Source organism: Garra rufa, chromosome 2 (genome assembly GCF_049309525.1).
Source record: "Garra rufa chromosome 2, GarRuf1.0, whole genome shotgun sequence".
Classification (NCBI taxonomy): Eukaryota; Metazoa; Chordata; class Actinopteri; order Cypriniformes; family Cyprinidae; genus Garra; species Garra rufa.
The window spans coordinates 31,222,330-31,244,860 of record NC_133362.1 but is presented as its reverse complement, the minus strand read 5'-3'; the positions used below and the strand labels follow the sequence as shown (position 1 = coordinate 31,244,860).

General features: G+C 35.8%; 1 protein-coding gene across 1 annotated transcript; it reads left to right on the top strand.

Annotated features, from left to right (window-relative positions):
- Nucleotides 1-7,519: 7,519 nt before the first annotated feature.
- Nucleotides 7,520-21,789, top strand: pprc1 (PPARG related coactivator 1). The gene is made up of 14 exons (XM_073835095.1): nucleotides 7,520-7,610; nucleotides 9,883-10,017; nucleotides 11,525-11,677; nucleotides 11,767-11,832; nucleotides 12,278-13,982; nucleotides 14,057-14,110; nucleotides 15,744-15,804; nucleotides 16,090-16,154; nucleotides 18,743-19,394; nucleotides 19,501-19,704; nucleotides 20,431-20,506; nucleotides 20,590-20,711; nucleotides 20,792-20,943; nucleotides 21,301-21,789. Exons 1-14 carry the CDS (start codon nucleotides 7,530-7,532, stop codon nucleotides 21,399-21,401), a joined length of 3,627 nt encoding a protein of 1,208 aa, XP_073691196.1. The 5' UTR covers nucleotides 7,520-7,529; the 3' UTR covers nucleotides 21,402-21,789.
- Nucleotides 21,790-22,531: the final 742 nt, after the last annotated feature.

The window sequence follows — 22,531 nt, the reverse complement described above, 5'->3', positions numbered from 1 at the left end:
CTGACAAGGAACACAGATAAATATCCACAACTTCCCCTCCCCCAAACCATGTGTATGTGCGTCTAAAAGAAAGAGAGCGAGAGAAAGAGAGAGAAACCCTCCCTTTCAGAGTCATTGTGCGCACACACGCACAGCCCGAGCTCCTGTAATCAAAAGCTTAATCTTCAGTCTCACGATATTAGAGCGACTGAAGATTAAAAAAGGAATTGCAACTGGCAACCCTTCAATAAACACACAGTTACAGTGGAGGTTGAGGTGATGGTGTGTTAGCAGATGTGTGTGTAACTGGTGCTGGTCTATATTTGGAAAGTAAAACAGTTACTCTGGTGTGTCTCTTGAGATCTAGTCTAGGGTAATTGCAAGTTGAGCATTGCAGGTCACCAGCATGTGTTGTGTTTTGGATGCTGGGCTTCAGCATTGGGATGCTGCTGTGCTGGTCACCAGGGTTTCTAACTAGCTTGATCTGCTTGACTTCCTTGTTTAGCCAAAATCAATGCTGGTTAATCAGACTATCACTGGTGAGCATGCTGAACCCGTAGCTATAGAATAGCATCAAAACAGTATTTTCTGGATTAAATAAGCATGGAAATCCATAATGGTGTGAGCTGTTCTTTTCTATGGGAACCTGCATCAGTCAAAAGTTTTTTGTGAAGATTTTTAATGTTTTTAATGTCTCTTCTGCTTACCAAGCCTGGATTTATTTGATCCGAAGTACAGCAAAAAGTATACAATTTTGAAATATTTTTACTATTTAAAATAACTGTTTTCTATTTGAATATATTTTAAAATGTAATTTATTCCTGTGATTTCAAAGCTGATTTATTAGCATCATTACTCCAGTCACATGATCCTTCAGAAACATTCTAATATTCTGATTTGCTGCTCAAGAAACATTTTTAATATTATTAATATTCAAAACAGTTGAGATTTTTTTTTTTCAGGATTCTTTGATGAATCGAAAGATCCAAAGATTAGCATTTATCTGAAACAAAAAGCTTTTTTTGTAACATTTGCAACAAAGAAATTATAGAAATAATACTTTTATTTAGCAAGGATGCTTCAAATTGATCAGAAGTGATGATAAAGACATTTGTAATGTTACAAAACCTTTCTATTTCAGATAAATGCTGTTCTTCTGAACTTTCTATTCATCAAAGAAACCTAAATTCTACTCAGTTGTTTTTAATATAATAATAATACATGCTTTTCAGCAGAAAATCAGAATATTATAATGATTTCTGATGGATCATGTAACTGGAGTAATGATGCTAAAAATTCAGCTTTGAAATCACAGGAATAAATTACATTTTAAAATATATTCAAATAGAAAGCAGTTATTTTAAATAGTTAAAATAATACTATTTTAAATCCAGACTTGGTGAGCAGAAGAGACATTTAAAAACATTCAAAATTATACTGTGCAAAAACTTTTGACTGGTAGCGTATAGACAATTTCCACAATTATGAAAAATAAAGTTGCAATGCAAATGCAGGCTCTCATAGAAAAGAACAGCTCACACCATTATGCATTTATTTAATCCAGAAAATACTGGTTTGATGCTATTCTATAACTACGGCTTCAGCATGTGCACCAGCGAATAGTCTGATTAGTAATGATGCTAAAAATTCAGCTTTGAAATCACAGGAATAAATTACATTTTAAAATATATTCAAATAGTAAAAAGTAAATAGTAGAAAAATTTCAAAATTGTACTGCTTTTGCTGTACTTTGAATCAAATAAATGCAGGCTCGGTGAGCAGAAGAAACTTCTTTAAAAAACATTAAAAATCTTACTGTTCAAAAACTTTTGACTGGTAGTGTAGCTCACAATTTTTATCTTAATTTCTTATTTTAAACCTTTTGTGTTTGGAGTCAGTATGTTCTGTTATGTTTATGAAATAAGCCTCTTATGTTCTCTAATGAGCAACACTGTAAAATATCATAGTTTAAATATTTGTTTTGAATATATTTTAAAATGTAATTTATTCCTGTGATGCAAAGCTGAATTTTCATCATCATCATTACTCCAGTCTTCAGTGTCACATGATCCTTTAGAAATCATTCTAACATGCTGAGTTGTGTTCCTTAATATTTTTGTGGGGATGCGCAGTATGTGCATTTTGATTAATGCTTTAAGAAAGAAAAAAAGATGAATTTTTAGTAGATTCATTAAAAATGTGATTTTTGGTCAGCCATCGTGAGCGGAGTAGAGCATTTGTTGGGCCGATCAGCTTTAGAGGAATATAATGGAATTAATTTATCAGTGATCTGATTACAGAGATTCATTATGTGTACTAATGGAATCATCTCACGGAGTTAACCCTTCGGATTACTCACTAAAACATAATTACATTAATACTCCCATCCATCAAACATCGCCACGAAAGGCTGCGTTCAGTAAAATAACAAATTATTATTTTGAGTTTAAGATGCGTTTGAGACTGAGAGAGAATATGTGTATGCGTGTGAGCGTGCATGATTTCAATTCTAATTTGAGGCCATCTGGTGTCTCCAGTAGCTGCTGGCCTGCCCCACTGCCCCATGGGATTACCGTGAGGATGTCAGTGAAGCCACTATCACCCTTATCTCAACACAAGCTCCCTGCACAAAGATGGTAATCAATCACTTATACAGATGTTTTGTTTGTGCACTCAACAAAGGATGAGTTTGACATGAATGCTTGTAATGTTCCTAATGGACAAATAGAATTAACCACCATGGTTTTTTGAAAGCAGTCTCTTTTGTGCGTTTATTTGATTAAAAATACAATTTATATTGCATAGAGAGCAATGCAACTACCACATTCAAGGATCAAAAAGGTAGTAAGGACATTGTTAAAATAGACCATGTGACATCATTGGTTCAATCTGAATTTTACGAAGGTGTGAAAATACGTTTTGTGAGCAAAGAAAACAAAAATAACGACAATTTCTACTTTTCTGAGCCTTGAATGTTTCAGTTGCATTGCTGTCTATAGAGGGTCAGAAAGTTATTGGATTTCATCAAAAATATCTTAATTTGTGTTCCGAGGATGAACGAAGGCCTTACGGGTTTGGGACGACATGAGGGTCGAAAGGGCGATAGATTTGTCATATGATACATACTACAAAAGTGTCACGAAGATATCCGACTGCCGTCAATACAACAGATAACACAGCATGATTCAACCAAATCCAAAGCACAATTTGAATCTGTAAAGCAAGTTATTATAACAGCTTGATGCCATATAGCTGTGTCTGTTTATTAAGGAAGGCACTGCATCCTCTGTTGCCTGTCTATCCCCTGACTAAGACAGGAAGAAAGAAGAATAACAAGAGATGGCACAGAGAGATAAAGAAAATGATGGGAGGGAGGGAATTAGAGGGAGAGAAAGAGAGAGAGAGGGGACGGAAGGAGGGAGTGTGACGAAGAGGCTGATGAAATGGATTTCCCCTCTTGTTGCCATGGCAACAGTGGTAGTGGATGAATGGTTTTCAGTACAGTCGGGTAGCTGCGAGGAATAAAGGAGGAATAGAAGGAGGACAGCAGCTTTAAAGAGATGTGGAGCAGCATTTTCTTGAGCCTGAAAATGTTCATCGTAATTGCTCTCGTCCACCCACAGTGGGACAGACAGCTGTACTAAGAAACTGAATAGTTGCGGGTGAAAGACGCTGAGCGGCTTTTTTTTTAAAAAAGCAACCCACGAACACTGCTTACGCAAACAAAACCCTCTAGATGATGCACTGACGTCTTGAATGCTCGTACAGACATTCTCTTGAAACAGTTCATTATTATTGGGGCTTGCTCTTAAATGTCACTGAGGAACAAAATTCACGGTATGAGGAAATTATAAAAGATAACATACTGTACATATTGATTGTTACCAGGGAGTCATATCTTTTTTTGAATAGATCAGCCATCAAAGACTAAAACTAAACAACTAAAACAGCTAATGGAAAAAACAACAACTAAAACAACAAATAAAACAACAACTAAAACAGCTAATGGAAATCATTTTATGCCTTATGCCCAATCACCTTATGCCTTATGCCCAATCATTTTTGTGTGTTATAATACAGTCGAGGTCAAAAGTTTACATACACCTTGCAGGATCTGCAAAATGTTAATTATTTTACCAAAATTATTTATATGTAACTATTACAGGAGGTTCAAACGCTTACTGATGCTCTAGAAGGAAACACAATGCATTAAGAGCCGGGGGTGTAAACTTCTGAACATCTTTTTTTTCATTTAGTGGTGCCCTTTCTGTACTTTTAGTACTGTTAAATTTACCCTGCTCTTCAAACTAAAGTTTTTTACCCCCTGGCTATTAATGCATTGTTTCCTTCTAAAGCATCAGTGAGCATTTGAACCTTCTGTAAGAGTTGCATATGAGTCCCTCAGTTGTCCTCAGTGTGAAAAGATGGATCTCAAAATCATACAGTCAATGTTGGAAAGGGTTCAAATACACAAAAATGCTGAAAAACCAAAGAATTTGTAGGACCTGAAGGATTTTTCTCAAGAACAGCAGGCACTTTGTTCAAGACAAAGAAGGGACTCATGAACAACTATCACTAAACAACAACAACAAAAACAGCTGTGGATCATTCAGGTAACAACACAGTATTAAGAATCAAGTGTATGTAAACTTATGAACAGGGTCATTTTTATAAATTCAGTTCTATCTTATTAGCCTAATATTTTACACTGCAGTGGGTCACCTCATGGGGGCCAACATATTGAGATCACATGACCAGCTGAATTTGATGCACTTTGTTTATGCACTATGGAAGTTTATTTCCTTGCAATTACTTGCAATAAGACTATTCTTCTCAGAATTGTAAATCTATTATCTCACAGTTAGTAAGAAAGCTAACAATGTTGGAGTTGTGGGCTTTAAACAATTAAGAATAACAACTGAATGTGAGTCTTTGAGAAGTAACTTCACTGACATAAGGGTTTACGTAAAAATTGTTTTAAAAAACGTTTTAAAAACTTTAAAAGAGCGACAAGAACCAAATACATTTTGTTCAGTTAAAAAGATAGTTCACCCAAAAATGAAAACTCACCCTCATGTCGTTCCAAACCCGTAAGACCTTCATTCATCTTCGGAACACAAATTAAGATGTCATGGTCATGGTAAACACATGACCAAGATTAACAAAGAAGACAAGATATTGTTAAATAAAGTCATTATTTTTGTTTACTTTGCGCACAAAAAGTATTCTCATAGCTTCATAACATTACAGTTGAACCACTGATGTCACATGGACTATTTTAACAATGTTCTTACTACCTTTCTGAGCCATGAACACGGTAGTACTGTTGCTGTCTATGCAGGGTCAGAAAGCTCTTGGATTTTATCAAAAATATCTTAATTTGTGTTCCGAAGATGAATGAAGGTCTTACGGGTTTAACATGAGGGTGAGTATGACAGAATTTTTGGGTGAACTATCCCTTTCACAGTTCACTAAAAGGCAAGGTAAGCAGTGGACACCAAAGGCAAACCAAGACTTAATGGCGCCTTCTAGTGGCTAACAGCAAAAAGTGAAAAGTGTGGAGCCCACTGTATTTTTCCATCTGATGGGAGAAACAGGAATGTATGAAACCTTAGAATTGCTGACCCAACTTTTTTTTTAACTGAACAAAATTGAAGTGGCCTAAACAAACAACAAACTAATGAGAAGAAGAAGAAACTTATTCTAGTAACATAAAAGTCCAAAACAGAGAGAATTTTGACAATCTCATGTCCATCATGTATTAGAGAGATTTTGCAAACAGCTTCAGTTCATTCTTCATTCTCTTAACATTTAAATATTTACATATATACACTACTAGTCAAAAGTTTTTGAACAGTAGGATTTTTAATGTTTTTTAAAGAAAAAAGCCTGCATTTATTTGACCCAAAATACAGCAAAAACAGTAAAAATGTTCACTATTTAAAATAACGGCTTTCTATTTGAATATATAAATATGTAATAAATGTAATTTATTCCTGTGATCAAAGCTACATTTTTAGCATCATTACTCCAGTCTTCAGTGTAACATGATCCTTTAGAAATCATTCTAATATGCTGATTTGCTGTTTAAGAAACATTTTTCATCATTTTATTATTATCAATATTTGAAACAGTCGAGTACATTTTATTCTGCAAGATTCTTTAATGAATAGAAAGATCCAAAGATCAGCATTTATCTGAAATAAAAAGCTTTTGTAACATTATACACTATACTATTCAAAAGCTTGGAGTTTTTTTTTTTTGTTTTTTTGAGAAATGCTAGAAAATGATAGAAATTAATAGTTTTCTTTAGCAAGGATGCTTTAAATTGATCAAAAGTGATAATAAACACATATATAATGTTACAAAAGATTTCTATTTTAGATAAATGCTGTTCTTACGAACTTTCTATTCATCAGAGAAACCTAAAAACATTATACTCAGCTGTTTTCAACATAATAATAACAATAAATGTTTCTTGAACAGCAAATCAAAATATTAGAATTATTTCTGAAGGATCATGTAACTGGTGTAATGACGCTAAAAATTCAGCTTTAAAATCACAGGAATAAAATACATTTTTAAATATATTCAAATAGAAAACAGTTATTTCAAATAGTAAAAATATTTTTAAAAAATTTACTGTTTTTGCTGCACTTTAAATCAAATAAATACAGGCTTGGTAAGTAAAAGAGACTTCTTTAAAAAACACTAGAATGACTGGTAGTGTGAATAAAGCGTTTACTTTATAGAGCCATGTAGGTTAACGGTAAATATAAAGCATGCGTCATTTACCAAAGTTACACTGATAAAATTATTGTATAGTGTACTAACATAGCTGACAAAACTGCTTCCCAAAATCAGTTTGGAAGAGCTCATAACGCACACTGACATCTGCTGGCCACTCTCATCTGAATTTTTGCAGAATATGTAGCATATATTGCATTACAAGGCAAACGTTTTTTTTATGAAGTGTGTCTTTCTAATGCAATATTTTTTTTATTTTTGTATTATTATTAAAAGTCTATGTATGCGTCTATATTTTATAGTGTTTATAAAATGAATACAGGAGGATAATTGTGATGGGTCAAAGTATGCCAACGTATTCTTTCTACATGTTGCAACCATTTTAAAATGTGACACTTTCTTCATGATTTCTAGGTTCAGAGAAATCTAGAAATGGATGGTATCTTACATAGTAAAAAATGATTCAAAAAAGTCCCATATTTTTCCAAAGTGAATAAACATTGTGTTCAAAATAAAACATAACACATCAAATACACTCATTTAAAACACAATTCTCCATTTTTGTTATACCGAACAAACGTTTATATAATATACGACGATAAATAACAAAGAAACAAGAAAAGAGAAAAGTTGTACTACTTACCTCATTCCCAAAGAAACTAGTGCGCAAGGTCCAATGACGCATGATGTGGGCGGGACTAAACACGTTCAGTTGCCGGGAACGCAAATAGCACGTGGCTTGTAGCCGGCTGCTGCGCTTGCAGTTGATTCACGTTTTTTCCTCACAGTTGAGGAGTTGTAAGATGGCGGCGCGGTGGGGAACAGGCGAGGAGATGTTAAAAGCCTGTAATACTCAGATTTTCACACCGGTGAACCTTGACGAGGTAAGAACAGCATATATTGATACTTATATAGTGCTGCAGCAGAATGAAATTGTTAATATTTATCACTGTGACAAATATTCGAAGCAAATACTTGATGAAGTGCAGGACTTTGTGACACGTGGATGGTGATGGTGAGATAGCTTTTGCAGTTCTCCCTGCCACATGTGAGCTTATTTAAGGAATAGTCGCGGGAAAATAAACATTTATCACTTTACGAATGTTGTTAGATTTCTTGCGTATCTATAATGAAGTCGCATGTCAAGGTGTGAATGCACAAGTTTGGTCCTGCTAGCTGAAGCTGCCATGCTTCTGCATTCTTATGAGCTTACTTTATCATATATATATACTCTATCACCAGTGATTCGACTACGTATTTGATTCACATGTTCTTTATGTTAAAAAAAATACAGTTTTGCATTTTATAAGGCATAAGTGCATTGTTTTGGGATTTAATATGGTGATGATTAGCCTGTAACCAGGAATGAACATGTCAGATCTAAAGAAGAATGCTGTTTTATTTAATGCATATGTATTTTGACATTATGTTTTAGTGACTCTTTAATACAGATATTCCTTTATTGATCAGATATGGCTTTTTGTTGTTTGTTACATATTCGAGTGACTCACCCCCACGTGGTTCAGTCATTTTAAGAATGAAACTCCCAGCATTTGTATGCATGAGTGGTCGTAATGCTTTATCTTAAACATTTAACGCAAACTGTAATTATTATTTTAGTAACGTTACATCAGGCCTGGTAAAGTTAAAATTACATAGCAGGATTGGTATTTCAATAGATGTCATCTGTCACTTAGGCTACATTGTTTTTCATCATAGCATATCCAGTTAGTGTTTCTGCTGTGTTTGGTTGCATTTGTCATCTTTTAATTTAATATTTAGCTTTGTCGTGACTGTGAATAACAAAGTTAGCCCCATGTGGTCCATTGCGGTTTGCGTTGATTTGCTGTCCAGCACGTGGTGCAGGTATGCGTGGGTCAGTGCTGTTGGGCCGTGTTTTTATTACTGACAGCAGCCTTTCATTCTGCCCCTGTTTAGGTTTTTAAACGAAAGCGTTTTATTAGAATTAACCTGGACTTATGACCGCTTTTAAGAAAGTAACATGCAGTATTTGTGGTAGCAAGGCGTGTTTTGAAGTGTGCCGGTTTGGGTTTGCCCAGTAATGCACTGCGGCAGAATGACGCGATGTGCGCAACACGTGGTTGTAATTCGGATGAACTAATTTATAAACTGAATATGCTTACACTTAGTATTTCTCGTGTTTAACACTATTTCAAATTTAGGTCTATGATAATTTTCTCAAATTGTTTTGTTTTCAAGTTCATGAGAATATTAAAACGATTCCTACAAAGGGAGTTGAACATCAACAGCATTTCTCTGAGCTGAGTTCTTTGAGCTGTATTAAAACCTAAACTGAAAACAACATGAGCTGCTGCAGGACAGCCCATGCAAGCATTGCTTTTACAAATTAGCCCTACATTGTTTTACAATGTCTTTTTTTTTTAATGCAGGAAGATTAACCTTGTTTACAGCTACACCTAATGCATACGCCACCTTGTAGTGATTTATGGTTTAAGACCAGGGGTGCCCAGACTCGGTTTTGGAGGACTGCTGTTCTGCGGAGTTTAGCTCAATCCCCAGTTAAGCACACCTGAACCAGCTAAACAAGCTCTTACTAGGCATACTAGAAACTTCCCGCAGGTGTGTTGAGGCAAGTTAGAGCTAAACTCTGCAGGACACCAGCCCTCCAGGACAGAGTTTGGGCACCACTGTTAGATGCATATTAATTCTCAAAGTATCTCAAATATAAATATGAATACTTAAGTTGTGTCGCATCAGCAATGCTGTCCAGTAAACTAATTTATATTACTAGTTTTTATTACTGATAGCTTAAGCCAAGCTAAACATTGGGGCCTGGTTTCACAGACAGGGTTTAGACTAAGCCAGGATTAAGTCATAGTTCAATTAAGACATTCAAGTATTTTTTATAAATGTGAGTTAGAATAAAACATTATTGGTGTGCATCTTGAGACAAAACAAAGGCACTGATATATTTTAGGATCAGTCAGTGCAAGTTTCTTTCAGTTGAAACAGCTCAGACTTGCAGTTTAGTCTGGGACTAGGCTTAAGCTTTGTCTGTGAAACCGGGGGTGGAAGTCTACATCTAAATAAAAAAATGTCAATTCACTAAGATTTACATCACAATAGAGAAGAAAAGACAGTCACAGCTGTAACCTGTTTATCTTTGTCTTGCAGGTGGAGATGCTTCAGGAAAGCTTCACTGCCAGTCTGGAATATCCTGGCCTTAACAATGGAGATGCGCTGGAGGCTTTACAAGGCTGCCTGGATCCTTCTATTTTGTCCATTTTTGAAGACAGCCCCACTGGAGAAGTAAGCCTTTTATAAACTGTCAACAGAAGGCTTGTTCATTGCATGAATTGCTTTCAATGCAACGTTTTGTTTTGTTTTGTTCATTGTAATTTCTAAATTGCAGGGATGTAACAGTATTATCAATACTGTGGTGTCTTGACATCATCGTGGTCACATGAAAATATGAAGCGATAGGTCTTCAGAGCAAAAAGTTTTTAAAATTTATTTAAACTTCTTATTCTAACATAAAAGGTCTTTAAAGGTGTCTTTTGGGCCATTATGCTTGGCACAGTATCTGTCAAACAAACTAAAACTGAAAACACAATATGGCTTAATTCTAGGGATGCACCGATCCGTATCGGCCGATCACTTGCGCGTTTTGTCAGTAAAGCCGGTTCTGTAATCAGCGGTAAATGCCATCAGGTGCGTGATTTCACGTTGAGCCGTATATACTACACACAGCCGTTGTTCACTGAGGAGCTGCGCACATTCACACTGATAATGAACATTGATTTGCGCAGCTCGTCGGTAAACAACGGCTGTGTGTAGTATATACGGCTCAACGTGAAATCACGCACCTGATGGCATTTACCGCTGATTACAGAACCAGCTTTACTGACAAATGCGCAAGCATGATCGGCCGATTCGTATCGGTGCATCCCTACTTAATTCCTTCGTCAAGTCTGTTTTTGCTGCGAATTTCAAAGTGAAGCGCACTTTGTTCAGGCGATCAGCTCGCGATCCGGTGTTTTCCGTGCCTCAGAACTGCTAAGTTCACAGTGAATGAATGCAGTGAACTCATTTATTGCATGTGCTGTGAGTTTAGCGCACCTCTGGGAAAGCAACAGCCACCAGTTATGCTTTATTTTTGTGGCAGATGATTACAGCATTTCACTAGATTTGTAGTGAGTTTTAAGTCAAGCTCTACTGCCATTCCCGTCAAAATAAAAGGTTAAAAGTGCAGTAAGAATTGCTGACAGCTAGTGGTTTTAAGTGGTTAGCGTTACTGCAGTCCAAAGTCAAAATATTTCTTTCAAGTGTAGAAATTAGGAAAAAAACATTGCAATTTCCCAACTGTAGTGCAAACCAAAAATAATGTACCTATGAAATATTATAGGCTATTACTGTCATAGAAATAACAATAATATTAAAATTGTTATTTATATTATATTCAAATTAGTTTGGCTTCCTAAAACACTAGTGTGAATGTAATTTAGACTCAGACAGTATACCACAAATAAAAAGAGGGTTGAGTCCCCTTTAAAAGTTCAGGTTCAATTCACTGATTTTTTTTTTTTTTTTTTTTTTTTTTTTTACTTCAATTTTCTTAGTTAAGAACATGGGTTAGAGCTCTTAAATTTGAACTCTCAAAGTGCATTAGATATAATAGTTTAACTTCAAAATGTTTGCTTGTTTTTTTCCAGATCTTCATTTCTTTTTTTTTTCGCAATATCATATTGTGGACTTCATTTAAAGATATTATTGTATGCAGAGATTTTGATATTTTGATATATAACCTCTGTTTCAGGTTAAAAGTCATCTTGATGAGGAAAGTGAAGCGACGCTGCTCACAGCTCTCACTGAAATACTTGACAATGTTGATGATGAAAGCCTGTCCCCTTTTGACACTCTGCCAGATTCAGAGCTGTTCTCAGGGCAGAAGGGTCAGGAACACTCACCGGTGAGTCTTTAGCTGCTCTTCACCTGTCTAAGCATGTCAGGGACAGCTCAATTCATTTTCAGATAACAATTTTCTTTTTTCCACTCTAGCTGAGAAAGTTCCTTACGCGGTCTCCTCCAGAGTCAATGATTCATACGAGACAATTTCCTGGGAAGGTATTTAAGTTCTTAAGTCTTTCTTCAATTTGAAAAACAACAAAGTATATAATGCATCATTAGATTTAATTTTTAATGCGTTTAAAATGGGAGCACAATAGGTTTTAACTGGGGCTACACAATTTGGGATATTATTGTTAATAATAATATTCATGTCATTAATAATTATTTGATACTTTTTAAAGAAAATCATTGACTATACAAAAAACTGCAAAATACAATTAAATTCTTCATTTTCAAATGTTTAACCATCTTGTATTATGGTGAAAAGCCACATGGGGAAATAAAGCTTCTTTTGTTGACAACATCCAGTTAACGAGCACTTCATTACAAGTTTGTGAAAATGATTGCAATGTGTTGTGTTCCCACATGCATAAGCAACCAAAACTTCTTTTAATTCCTAACTTTATAGGCATAATGTAAGACTTACGTTTTTGTTTTATAGAGTCTCCCACGAATGCATAGAGTATCCCAACAGAACAGTGAAGGAGAAGAGGAGGAAGAAGGAGACACTAGTTTTTCAACCCCTATAGCCAATATTGATTTGTCATCACTGGATGAATTTGACTGGTGCCTTCCTGTGTCCTTAGAGCAGGATGGAGAGAGTATGCCCGTCACTCTTAGTGATTTAGTAAAACACATGCACCCTTATTGCATGACATTATGTTTGGAAGGAGAAGAGGGACAAGAGCATCTTCTGCCTGAAAGGGGCCTTGTGCTAGAAGTGGTTGATCAAGGAGAGCATGGAGAGCCCATCCTGGCAATCCCAGATCTCAGCATCCCTCTATCTAAGGCAGACTCTGCAGAAGGTGAACAACGAGTACCAGAGAAGAGCATAGATGAGCCAGAACCAAAGCCTGAAGACAATGCTGAAAAAGTCCTACCTCCTTCTAAAATATCTCTTGTGGAGGAGGAGAAAGAGATTGTCAAGGTACGTAAAGGGAAAAAGAAACGTAAACATGAAGCCCCTGAGGCTGAACAGAGAGTTTTGAGAAGCTCAAGAGCTAAAGAAGAGCCACAGAAGAAACTCCAAGAAGAACAAAAGAAGAAAAAGGTGACTTTCTCACCTGTGCTCTCATCAGCAGTGCCCAAGAAAAATAAACTTGATCGTCCAGCAGAGTTGCAGAGCCTTAAACCGCAGGTTGAGAAGGAGCATATTAAATCCCCTCAAGCTGAAGTAAAAATCATAGACTCGCAGCCAGAGAACAAACCTCTTGAAAAGTCTGTGGAGGAAGAGCCATCTTCAAAACAAGAGCCTTCTGTTTGTCAGCATAATGAAACTAAGCCTAAATCTCTCAGTTTACAGCAATACCGTCTCCTCCGCCAGCAGAAAAAACCAGACCCGGTGGACAAAACGGAGGATTACAGCACTAAATGGCCCAAGTTGCCTGAACCGCCCAAGGAGCTTCCTCCAATACCCTGCCTGCCAGAACCCAATATCAGAGATCCACGTAAAACCATGCATACTCCTGTTAAAAAAGATGCTGCATCTGAAATCATGCCTGCGTGGCACCCAAGAGGTCCCGCTGCTCCCCCAACGCCTGAAGCCTTGCTCACCCCACCGGCTTCACTGATGGCTTCCTCTAAGAAACCTGCAACTTCTAAACCAACCCCTCCACCTTCAGAAACATCTAAAAGTTCACCCCAATCAGTCCATCCCTCACCCCAGAAATTACCCGCACCCAGCATGCCACAAAACACTATTCCTACTGAGACCTCTGCCCCAGTCAAACATGTGGCTGAGGTGCCTCCTACTACATCTGGAGGCTCTCAAGGTCTTAATGCACAGAGTCAAAAGGAATGTTTACATGAGAACCTCAATGCTGCTCCCACAAAGCCTCAGGTGATCACTACACAAGTTCAGAGCTCTCATAAACCTAGTGCTGCTGTGCCTGCAAAGAGAGAGCCCGAGCAGGTTGTTTTGCCCCCCGTGTCTGATCAAGCCAAAAACACCCTGCCAACTAATTCTAAAAAGCTGACCTCACGGTCACAGCCTCATGTTGCACCAATAGCTGCTCAGCCGTTTTTCTCGGCTCAAGTTCAGGCCAGAGTTGTTGAACTGGCAGAGCAGATGAGGATGGCTTCCTCTGAGATCCCCAAACCGAAGAACACCACCGTTGAGCTGATTGAGTCCTTCACAAGTGAAATTGGTGAGCAGTTGTTCATATGTTGTTAGGTAATACTTTCTCTGGGTTGGTTTATAACGAACTTGTTTTTTTAATAGGTATTGAAGCTGCTGATCTTACTAGCCTTCTGGAGCAGTTTGAGGAGTCTCAGTGTAAGTGATATTATCTCTGAGCTCTTACTCTGAAAGTATTTGTTTACCAATGTGAGTTGTTAAAATCACGCTACAAGTCAAGCTGACTATTTGAAGGATGTTAATGCTGAGCACAGCAGAGCTTTCTTTGGAAACCAGTGCCCTCTTAGTCAACACGTACACCCATACTGCCATCTTTAGAATGCAGACCATTCGTTTGTAAGCAACTAGGCCACGTTAACATTTTGAGCTTGGAAAAAGCTGCCATTCCTGGAATGAAAGAATTTGTATCCATGTTGCCAGGTCAAGCACAGATTGTAAGTACATAGTTCACAATTAGACATGACTCAGTAGTTAGATTACCTTATCATAAAATGTTCTTTTTATCTTGACATAACAAGTGTTTGGTTTAAATGAGGTGAAGGTTTGTTTCCTTTTCCTGCAGTTCTTGTTGAACCTGAATGGTTATTGTTTTATCGTTTTACAACAACTGCACAAGTCACATAGAACTATATTAGTAGAAAAGTTATGTAGATTGAATATATTTTAAGTCTTTCCAGTGGAAATCTGTGTGATCATTAGTGTCGCTTGAGAAATTTACCTCACAGAATTTGCTCATTTTCAAGTTGGTCATGTGAACGTATGTCTTTATGAGCTGTGATTTATTCACCTTATTTTTCAATGCGGAAGTAGTAAGCCTATAGGCGAGTCTTGGGTTCATTAGCCACTATAGGAAAATAATAACATGATGAATAACAATGTGCAGTAAATGGCAAAACTGTTTGCACTACAAACCAGTGTGCTCGTAATTAAGATAATACATTAAAATAACATGGTAAGACAGACCAATTTGCAATATCGAGCAGCTAATCTAGCTGTTTTGTACAGCTAAAAATAGCTGGATGCGGATGAGACCGGAAGCTAGACCTATAAAATTTTAAAATGGCCGCGTCCACTCTTGCATGATATTAACGTTTATTAATAGCGTAGTTGTGTATCCACCTTATTTTTCCTGTATCTAAAGAATTGGTTCTGTTCCTTTAAGAGAGGGTGTGGCTTCAATGAAAACAGCTGCTATGTGCTCATGCTCATTGAACTGCTGGAATTCTGCCCTGTTAACAAAATCATTTTAAAACCAGTTGGCTGTCTTTGTCTGTGGACATGCAGGGGCTAAAACGATGTGTACCCATTAAACAAGCATTTATCTTTAGTCTGCTGTTTCTCAGCTGTTGAGGGGGCAAATCCAGTGCATTTTATTCACTTTATTTCCTTCCTGTAAGAGTGGGCGTGGCAATTTGTACATTTTATGGGTGTGGCTTCTGGTCTCATTGGCATCCAGGTATTTTTAGCTGTACAAAACAGCTTGTTTAGCTGCTTGATATTGCAAATTGGTGTGTCTAACAATATTTTTTCAATGTATTATCTTAATTTTGAGCTCACTGGTTTGTAGAAAAGTTTTACCGTTTGCTGCACATTGTGATTTTTCTCGTTATTTCACTATAGAAGGAAAAATGTGGATGAAGTATCACAATACATTTTATCTGCTTGTGACTGGCTAGATGCTGGACAGTCTGATTGTTTCGGTTATTTTAAGGGTCTGCCCCATCTTTGCCTCTTGTATTTGGTCATTCACAACCTTACTTTTTCTTTCCAGCCAAAGAAGAGCAGAGTGTACCGGAGGTCTGTGGTAGAGCAGCTGCTGTAGGAAACTCCAGGTGAGTATCATGAGGCGAAGTTATGGAGTTACCCTACAGCCCTTGCGCTGCTCTCGCACCAAACTCCGTGTTTGTGTGCGCGTGGCCCTAGGCTACTTTTCACCAAGACCTACCGAAACAAATGAAGCCCCTTATCATGGCTTCAGAATGTGAAGGTGGATGGAGACAAACATAAGCATAGCTTGTGTTAGTCTGAACAGTGTTTTAACAGCATCAGTAATTCAGTGTTTTTGACATTGTTGTCACTGCTGATTTTATTTTTATATATTTTTGTTTTGAATTCAGTTATGAGCAGGTGGAGACTAAGGCCATGGAGAAAACACGCAACCATGACCTGGGAAGCACAGCAGGTAAGGTGTTTTTTTTTTTTTTTTTTTTTTTTTTTTTTAATAATTATTGGGTGTTTTGTGCAAAACTAGATGTTGTTGTAAGTACAACTAAGTAATATAACTAAACGCATACACTGCTACTCAAAAGTTTAGGATGAGTAAGATTTAAAAAAAAAAAATGTTTTTAAAGAAATCTATTCTGCTCATTAAGGCTGCGCTTATTTGATTAAAAATACAGAAAAAAACATTAATATTGTAAAATATTGTTGCAATTAAAAATAGTGGTATTCTATTTGAATGTACTTAAATAGAATTTGTTTCTGTGATGCAAACCTGAATTTTCAGCATAATTACTCCAGTATTCAGTGTCACATGATCCTTCAGAAATATGCTGATTTATCAATGTTGGAAACAGTTGTGGTGATTTTAATATTTTTTTTGGAACCTGTGATGCCTTTTTTTCAGGATTATTTGATCAATAAAATGTTTAAAAGAACAGCATTTATTTAAAATAGAAATCTTTTGTAACAATATAAACTACCATTTAAAGTTTGGGATCGGTAAAAAAAAAAAAAAAAACTTCTTTCCTTCTTTGAAAAATAAATACTTTTATTCATTAAGGATGTGTTAAATTGATAAAAAGTGATGGTAAAGACTTGTATTGTTAGAAAAGATTTCTATTTTGAATAGAAATGCTGTTCTTTTAGAATCCTGAAAGTATTACAGGTTCCAAAAATTAAGCAGCACAACTGTTTCCAACATTGAATATAAATCAGCATACTGAATAATTTCTGAAGTAATGGCTGATGAAAATTCAGCTTTGCATCACAGAAATGAATTACATTTGAAAGTATAATAAAACAGAAAACTTATTTTAAATTGCAATATTTCATAATATTCCTTTTTTCTGTATTCATTATCAAATAAATTGAACGTTGAGCACAAGAGACTTCTTTAACCCTCATACCGTAAGCTGGACAAATGTGGGCAAAATAATTTTAATTAATTTTTTAAAAATACTTCCCTTGATCTGAGTGGTACAAGACTTGGTGACTTTTCCTAAGTTTGCCACCTGAACACGCAAAAAAAAAAAAGACTCGATTCTACAATGTTAAGTGGGTGAAAAAAAAAAACTCCTTAATCCCGTATTCGTGGACAAAAATGGGCACCCATAGGAATGAATGGGAAAAACTGCAATTCAGAGAATTTTTTTTTATTTTTGTCAAATAAAAATCAGTAGATCCAATACAACGCATATATTACATACACAAAAATGAAGGGGTGATCCTGTACAACCTTCTCAACATGGCAACAACTCACACTCACACACACACACACACACACACACACACACACACACACACGCACACACACACACAAACACAAACAAACAATGCATTCAATGAGCCTATAACAGAGCTGGAATTTTTTTTTTTTTTTTTTTTTTTTTTTTATAAAAACTCACTCACTCATACAAACATAAAGACCCAGGAATTGGCACCAATTAGTTTGAGTTATTGAAATTTGATGTTCTTTGTTTCAAATAAATAAATAATGATTTACTACTTTGTCTTTTCCTTATAGCATGGTCATATATATCTAAGCATATTTTGGCATCTTTGTATAGTCTCACCTAACACAGATATATATTTATTAAAATTACAATTTTAAGTTGTGATAAAGTAAAAAAAAATTAAGAGGTCAAATTCATCATAACAGTGGTTCATAGAGTTCAACCTATATGCAGCAATTCAGTACTGCAGCCATCTAGTGGTTATTGATATTATTGTTTTTTTGTTAATTTTATACTAACATAAGACACCAGATGTCACCAAAGTCACTTCATCTTTAGGTTTTAACTCTCTGAACTTACTGGAATGATTTTTTAAATTAAGATAATTAAATATTAAATATAACATAAAAATAAGCATTATTTACATAAAAAATATGGTACTTTTAGAGGTAAATAAATTCAAAAATACCCCCAAAATAAAAAAAAACACCATAAATTGATAGATTTTATTTTATCGAAGATAGTGATATAACATTTATTGAACACAAATTTTTTGATCACACCTGAGACCTCTGTGCCCACATTTGTCCACAAACACGGGATTAAGGGCTGTAAAGTGAATACGGTATTAGGGTTAATAACATTAAAAGACTTACTGATCCCCAAACTATTGAATGGCAGTATATATTGTTAGCAAAATGTTACAATTTAAAATAACCTTTCTTTTCATATTTTATCAGATGTAATATTCCTGTGATGGCAAAGCTGGATTTTCAGTAGCCATTACTTTTAGTCTTTAGTGTCACATGTTCCTTCAGATATCGTTCTAATATTCTGATTTGGTGCTCCAGTAATTTTAAAAACAACTGCTTAATATTTTTGTGGAAGCTATGATACATTTTACTTTTGAGGATTACCTGATGAATAGAAAGCTTGTTTATTTAAAATAAATGGCACATTGTTTGTACTTCTTATATAATGTAAACAAATTAATTTAAATGCAAATCAGTTTTGGGGCCACTCTATATCAAAACTGGTGTTTCGAGCCTTTATCATTTCTTTAAATAAAAGTCCATTCACCTGACTCTTCCCATAGGTCTTACACCTCCTGCTACACCTCCACACCAGATGTGGAAGCCTATTGCACCAGTTTCACTACTGGGGAAAACCAAGAAGTCAGAGGTGCTTAAACCATCTCCTAACAAGGCCATTCAGATAGAGGCAAGACCACTACCTTCAAATAAGCTGCGCGGCAAACCTCAGACCCCTACTACCACTGGACAGGTTCAGCCTTTCTCCCTTGACCATGACTACTGCCTCCCTCCAAAAGATCCCAGTCAAAATGAAGTTGGCAGTCGGTGGAATGTCAAACAACAGCCTAGCATTGTTATCAAGACAGTTGAGCTGGTGCCCAACAAGCCAGTCCAGAACACCATCTCCAAAGCTTCATCAACTCCTTTAGTTACAGAAGAAACTCCTTCTGAACAACCTTCTGCAGATAGGAGGTGTGCATTAAATAGCTCTGCATTGGAAACTCCAGACGCCTCTCCAAACAGGCCTGACTCTGAAAGCTCTTTACTGAGTGAAGCAAAATGCAACCAGCAGAAATCTGTGAACTACTCTGAGCATTCCTTTAGACCGCACCAAGAGGACAGAGGCCGCTCGAAACGAAGATACAGAGCCCGATCCTCTAGCAGCTCAGAATCCAGCTCCTCCTCCTCCAGATCACGTTCACCACCTACAAAAAGGTCAGCTTTGATATGGTTGTACACGTTTATAATAATTAGAAAAGGAATTTTAAAAAGCACATTATTCTAGAGGATGTTGGCAAATATGTATTTTTACATTTTACAGATACAGGTCTCGTGACTCGAGCAGCAGATCCAGTTCATCATCTAGGTCTCGTTCCCGATCCAGCTCCAGGTCGTTTTCCCCACCCCGCAGGCGGCGGTACTCGTATTCAAGCTCACGCTCTGGATCCTGGAGCCGCAGCCGCTCACGATCCAGATCCCGCTCTTCTGATTCAAATGGACATCAGCGTTGGAAGAGTAATAGAAGGTGAGAATTTGTCACTTTTCAGTGTTACTTTAGTAGAAAATTATTATTATTATTTTTTTTTAGGATTTTTTTGAATAGAAAGATCCAAACATCAGCATTTATCTTAAATATGAAGCTGATTAAGAAGCTATACACTATACCATTCAAAACCTTGGAGTCAGTATATTTTTGGGAAAAAAAATTATAGATATTAATACTTTTATTTAGCAAAGATGCTTTAAATTGATCAAAAGTGATTAATAATGTTACAAAATATTTTCATTTCAGATAAATTCTGTTTTTCTGGACTTTTTATTTAAAGAAACCTGATAAAATTCTTCTCAGTTGTTCTCAACATAAAGAAGAAATTTTAGCAGCAAATCAGAATATTTAAAGGATCATGTGACACTGAAGACTGGAGTAATGATACAAAAAAATTTGCTTTAAAATCACAGGAATACATAGCATTTTAAAAATTTTCGAATAGAAAAGTTATTTTAAATAGTAAAAATTGTACTGTTTTTGCTGTACTTTGGATCAAATAAATGCAGGCTTGGTGAGCAAAAGATACTAATTTAAAAACAATCTTTGTTCAAAAACTTTTTACTGGTAGTGTACCTTGCCAACTAGCTGAAATAGTTTACTTTTTTATATTTTATTTCAGTTGTTGTATTTTATTTCAAGTAACATGTTTTTATAGTTGTTTTAGTTAACTGTAATGCTTATATGTTTTGACTTTATTGCCAGCCCTGATCAGAGATCTGCTTACCGATATTCACAAACTTCCAGTGAGGAGACAAAAAGACGCAAGGAGAAAGCAATTGTGAGTATTTTAATTAAACGTGAGTCTTTTTCTCAAAGGCACGTTGGTGATTTCTAACATAGTCATTGAAATGTGATATTCAGGAGGAGCGGAGAGTTGTTTATGTTGGACGAATTCGTGGAAGCATGACTCGTAAAGAGCTGAAGGAACGCTTCTCATTCTTCGGAGAGATTGAGGAGTGTACTGTGCACTTTAGAGAAAATGGGTATGGTTGCCTTAAATTGTATTTATTTGATATATTGTCTACACTGAAAAAGAATATTGCTAACATGCTTGTTATTTCAGGGACAACTATGGCTTTGTTACATACTACAGTAAGAAAGATGCGTTTGATGCTATTGAGAATGGAAGCAAGCTGAGAGAGCAGAATGAGCTTCCATTTGACCTGTGCTTTGGAGGCAGGAGGCAGTTCTGCAAGACCGGTTATGCTGATCTTGGTGAGCTTAGCTTCATGTTTTCAATCCATTTAAAGCACCACTAAACATTTTTTACAGAAACACACTCATATTAAAGTTCAACAGTTGGATCATTACATTTATGTAACTGAACTCTTCATGCTGTTCAGGGTGTCATGTTCACTGTTGATAAATTAAAACAGTCAATGTATAGACTCTCCATTTCAAATTAAACTTGCATATGGCTATTCTTGCATTATTTTTGGTCACGAGTGAAGTGCAACATGTTTCAGCTTTATATTTCTGGTTGGTGAAATTTCAGTGCATCACTTAATTAGTCTTTGAAAATGTTCCTGTTAAAGCCTCCAGATGCTACAGTCTCTTTTTATTTGCTTTCAGATTCAAACCGGGAGTATGAGCCTCAGCCTACAAAAGGCAAATTTGATGCACTAGACTTCGACACTTTACTCAAGCAGGCTCAGAGGAACCTGAGAAGGTAACGATAAGTCAAGCTGCAGGAGAGAAGACCGATTACCTCGGAGCAAAATGCTGCCCCACACTTCCAGTGTTGCCTCTCAATTACTGTTTTTGTTTGTTTTTGTTTGTTTTGTTTTTCTCTTTTTTTTTTTTGTTCGTTTCTGCAAGTTTACACCTTCTATTGAAGTGAAGATTTGTAAGAAAAATTTGAAAGTGCAAAAAAAAAATATCATGAAATATAATAACTGAGGAATGAAATAATAGAATTTTTTTAAAAGGATTTATTTAAATGTTTAATCTGCATTGCTGAATGTTGGATACATTTTAAAATGAATGGAAACATTATGTTGGGGAAAACAGGTTTATAATGCTGAATTTATTTCAACCTAAATAAACCTGACATGAAAATTGTATCTTGTGTCTCTTTAGATTCTCACAATATTTGTGCCGATACTGTTCAAATAAGCAACATATTGATTAGTGTAGAAATACATGTTTTAAAATATTTTAATTTAGATGAATTGCACGTCAGTTACAAATGAACGTGAATTTGCAGTGCTTTCAAGCTGGTGTTAAGCTACATCAGAAAATGTTTATGAATGTTTTTATAACATAAGTTAAGTTTTTCTTTAGAGATTTACCTCATTTTCAGACTAGTTGTTCACAAGAAGCAACACTACTGTTCCAGTATGTTATAATAATAGTAGATTTTCAGGTACAAATAAATGAACTGCAATGTGATAAACCTTTCTAAATACAAACAGAAATGGTAACTAGCAGTACATCAAAGTTGTTTTTTTAAATCACACCACAGGTAAAAAGAATTTGAATTATTTGTTTACCTGCTGTGGTGCGAGAAAATAAATCATTTTTTGTTTTCTATTTAACTAGTTATAAATGAACCCTTATGTTATGTTGGGGACGTTTTCAACCACTATGGGGTGCTGTTGAGTCTTAATTTGGCCACACCTTTCTCTTTTACAGCAAATGGAAAGATTTTTGGTGACAAATCTTATTTTGACACATATTTTGGGAAAATGCTTTGAAAATTTTCAAAAACTCAATACACTGTGGGCAAATTTACAACCCTTTCGTTATGTTCGGGATGAAAACATCCACTAAATTAAACTGCTGTAAAGATGTATCAACTGTT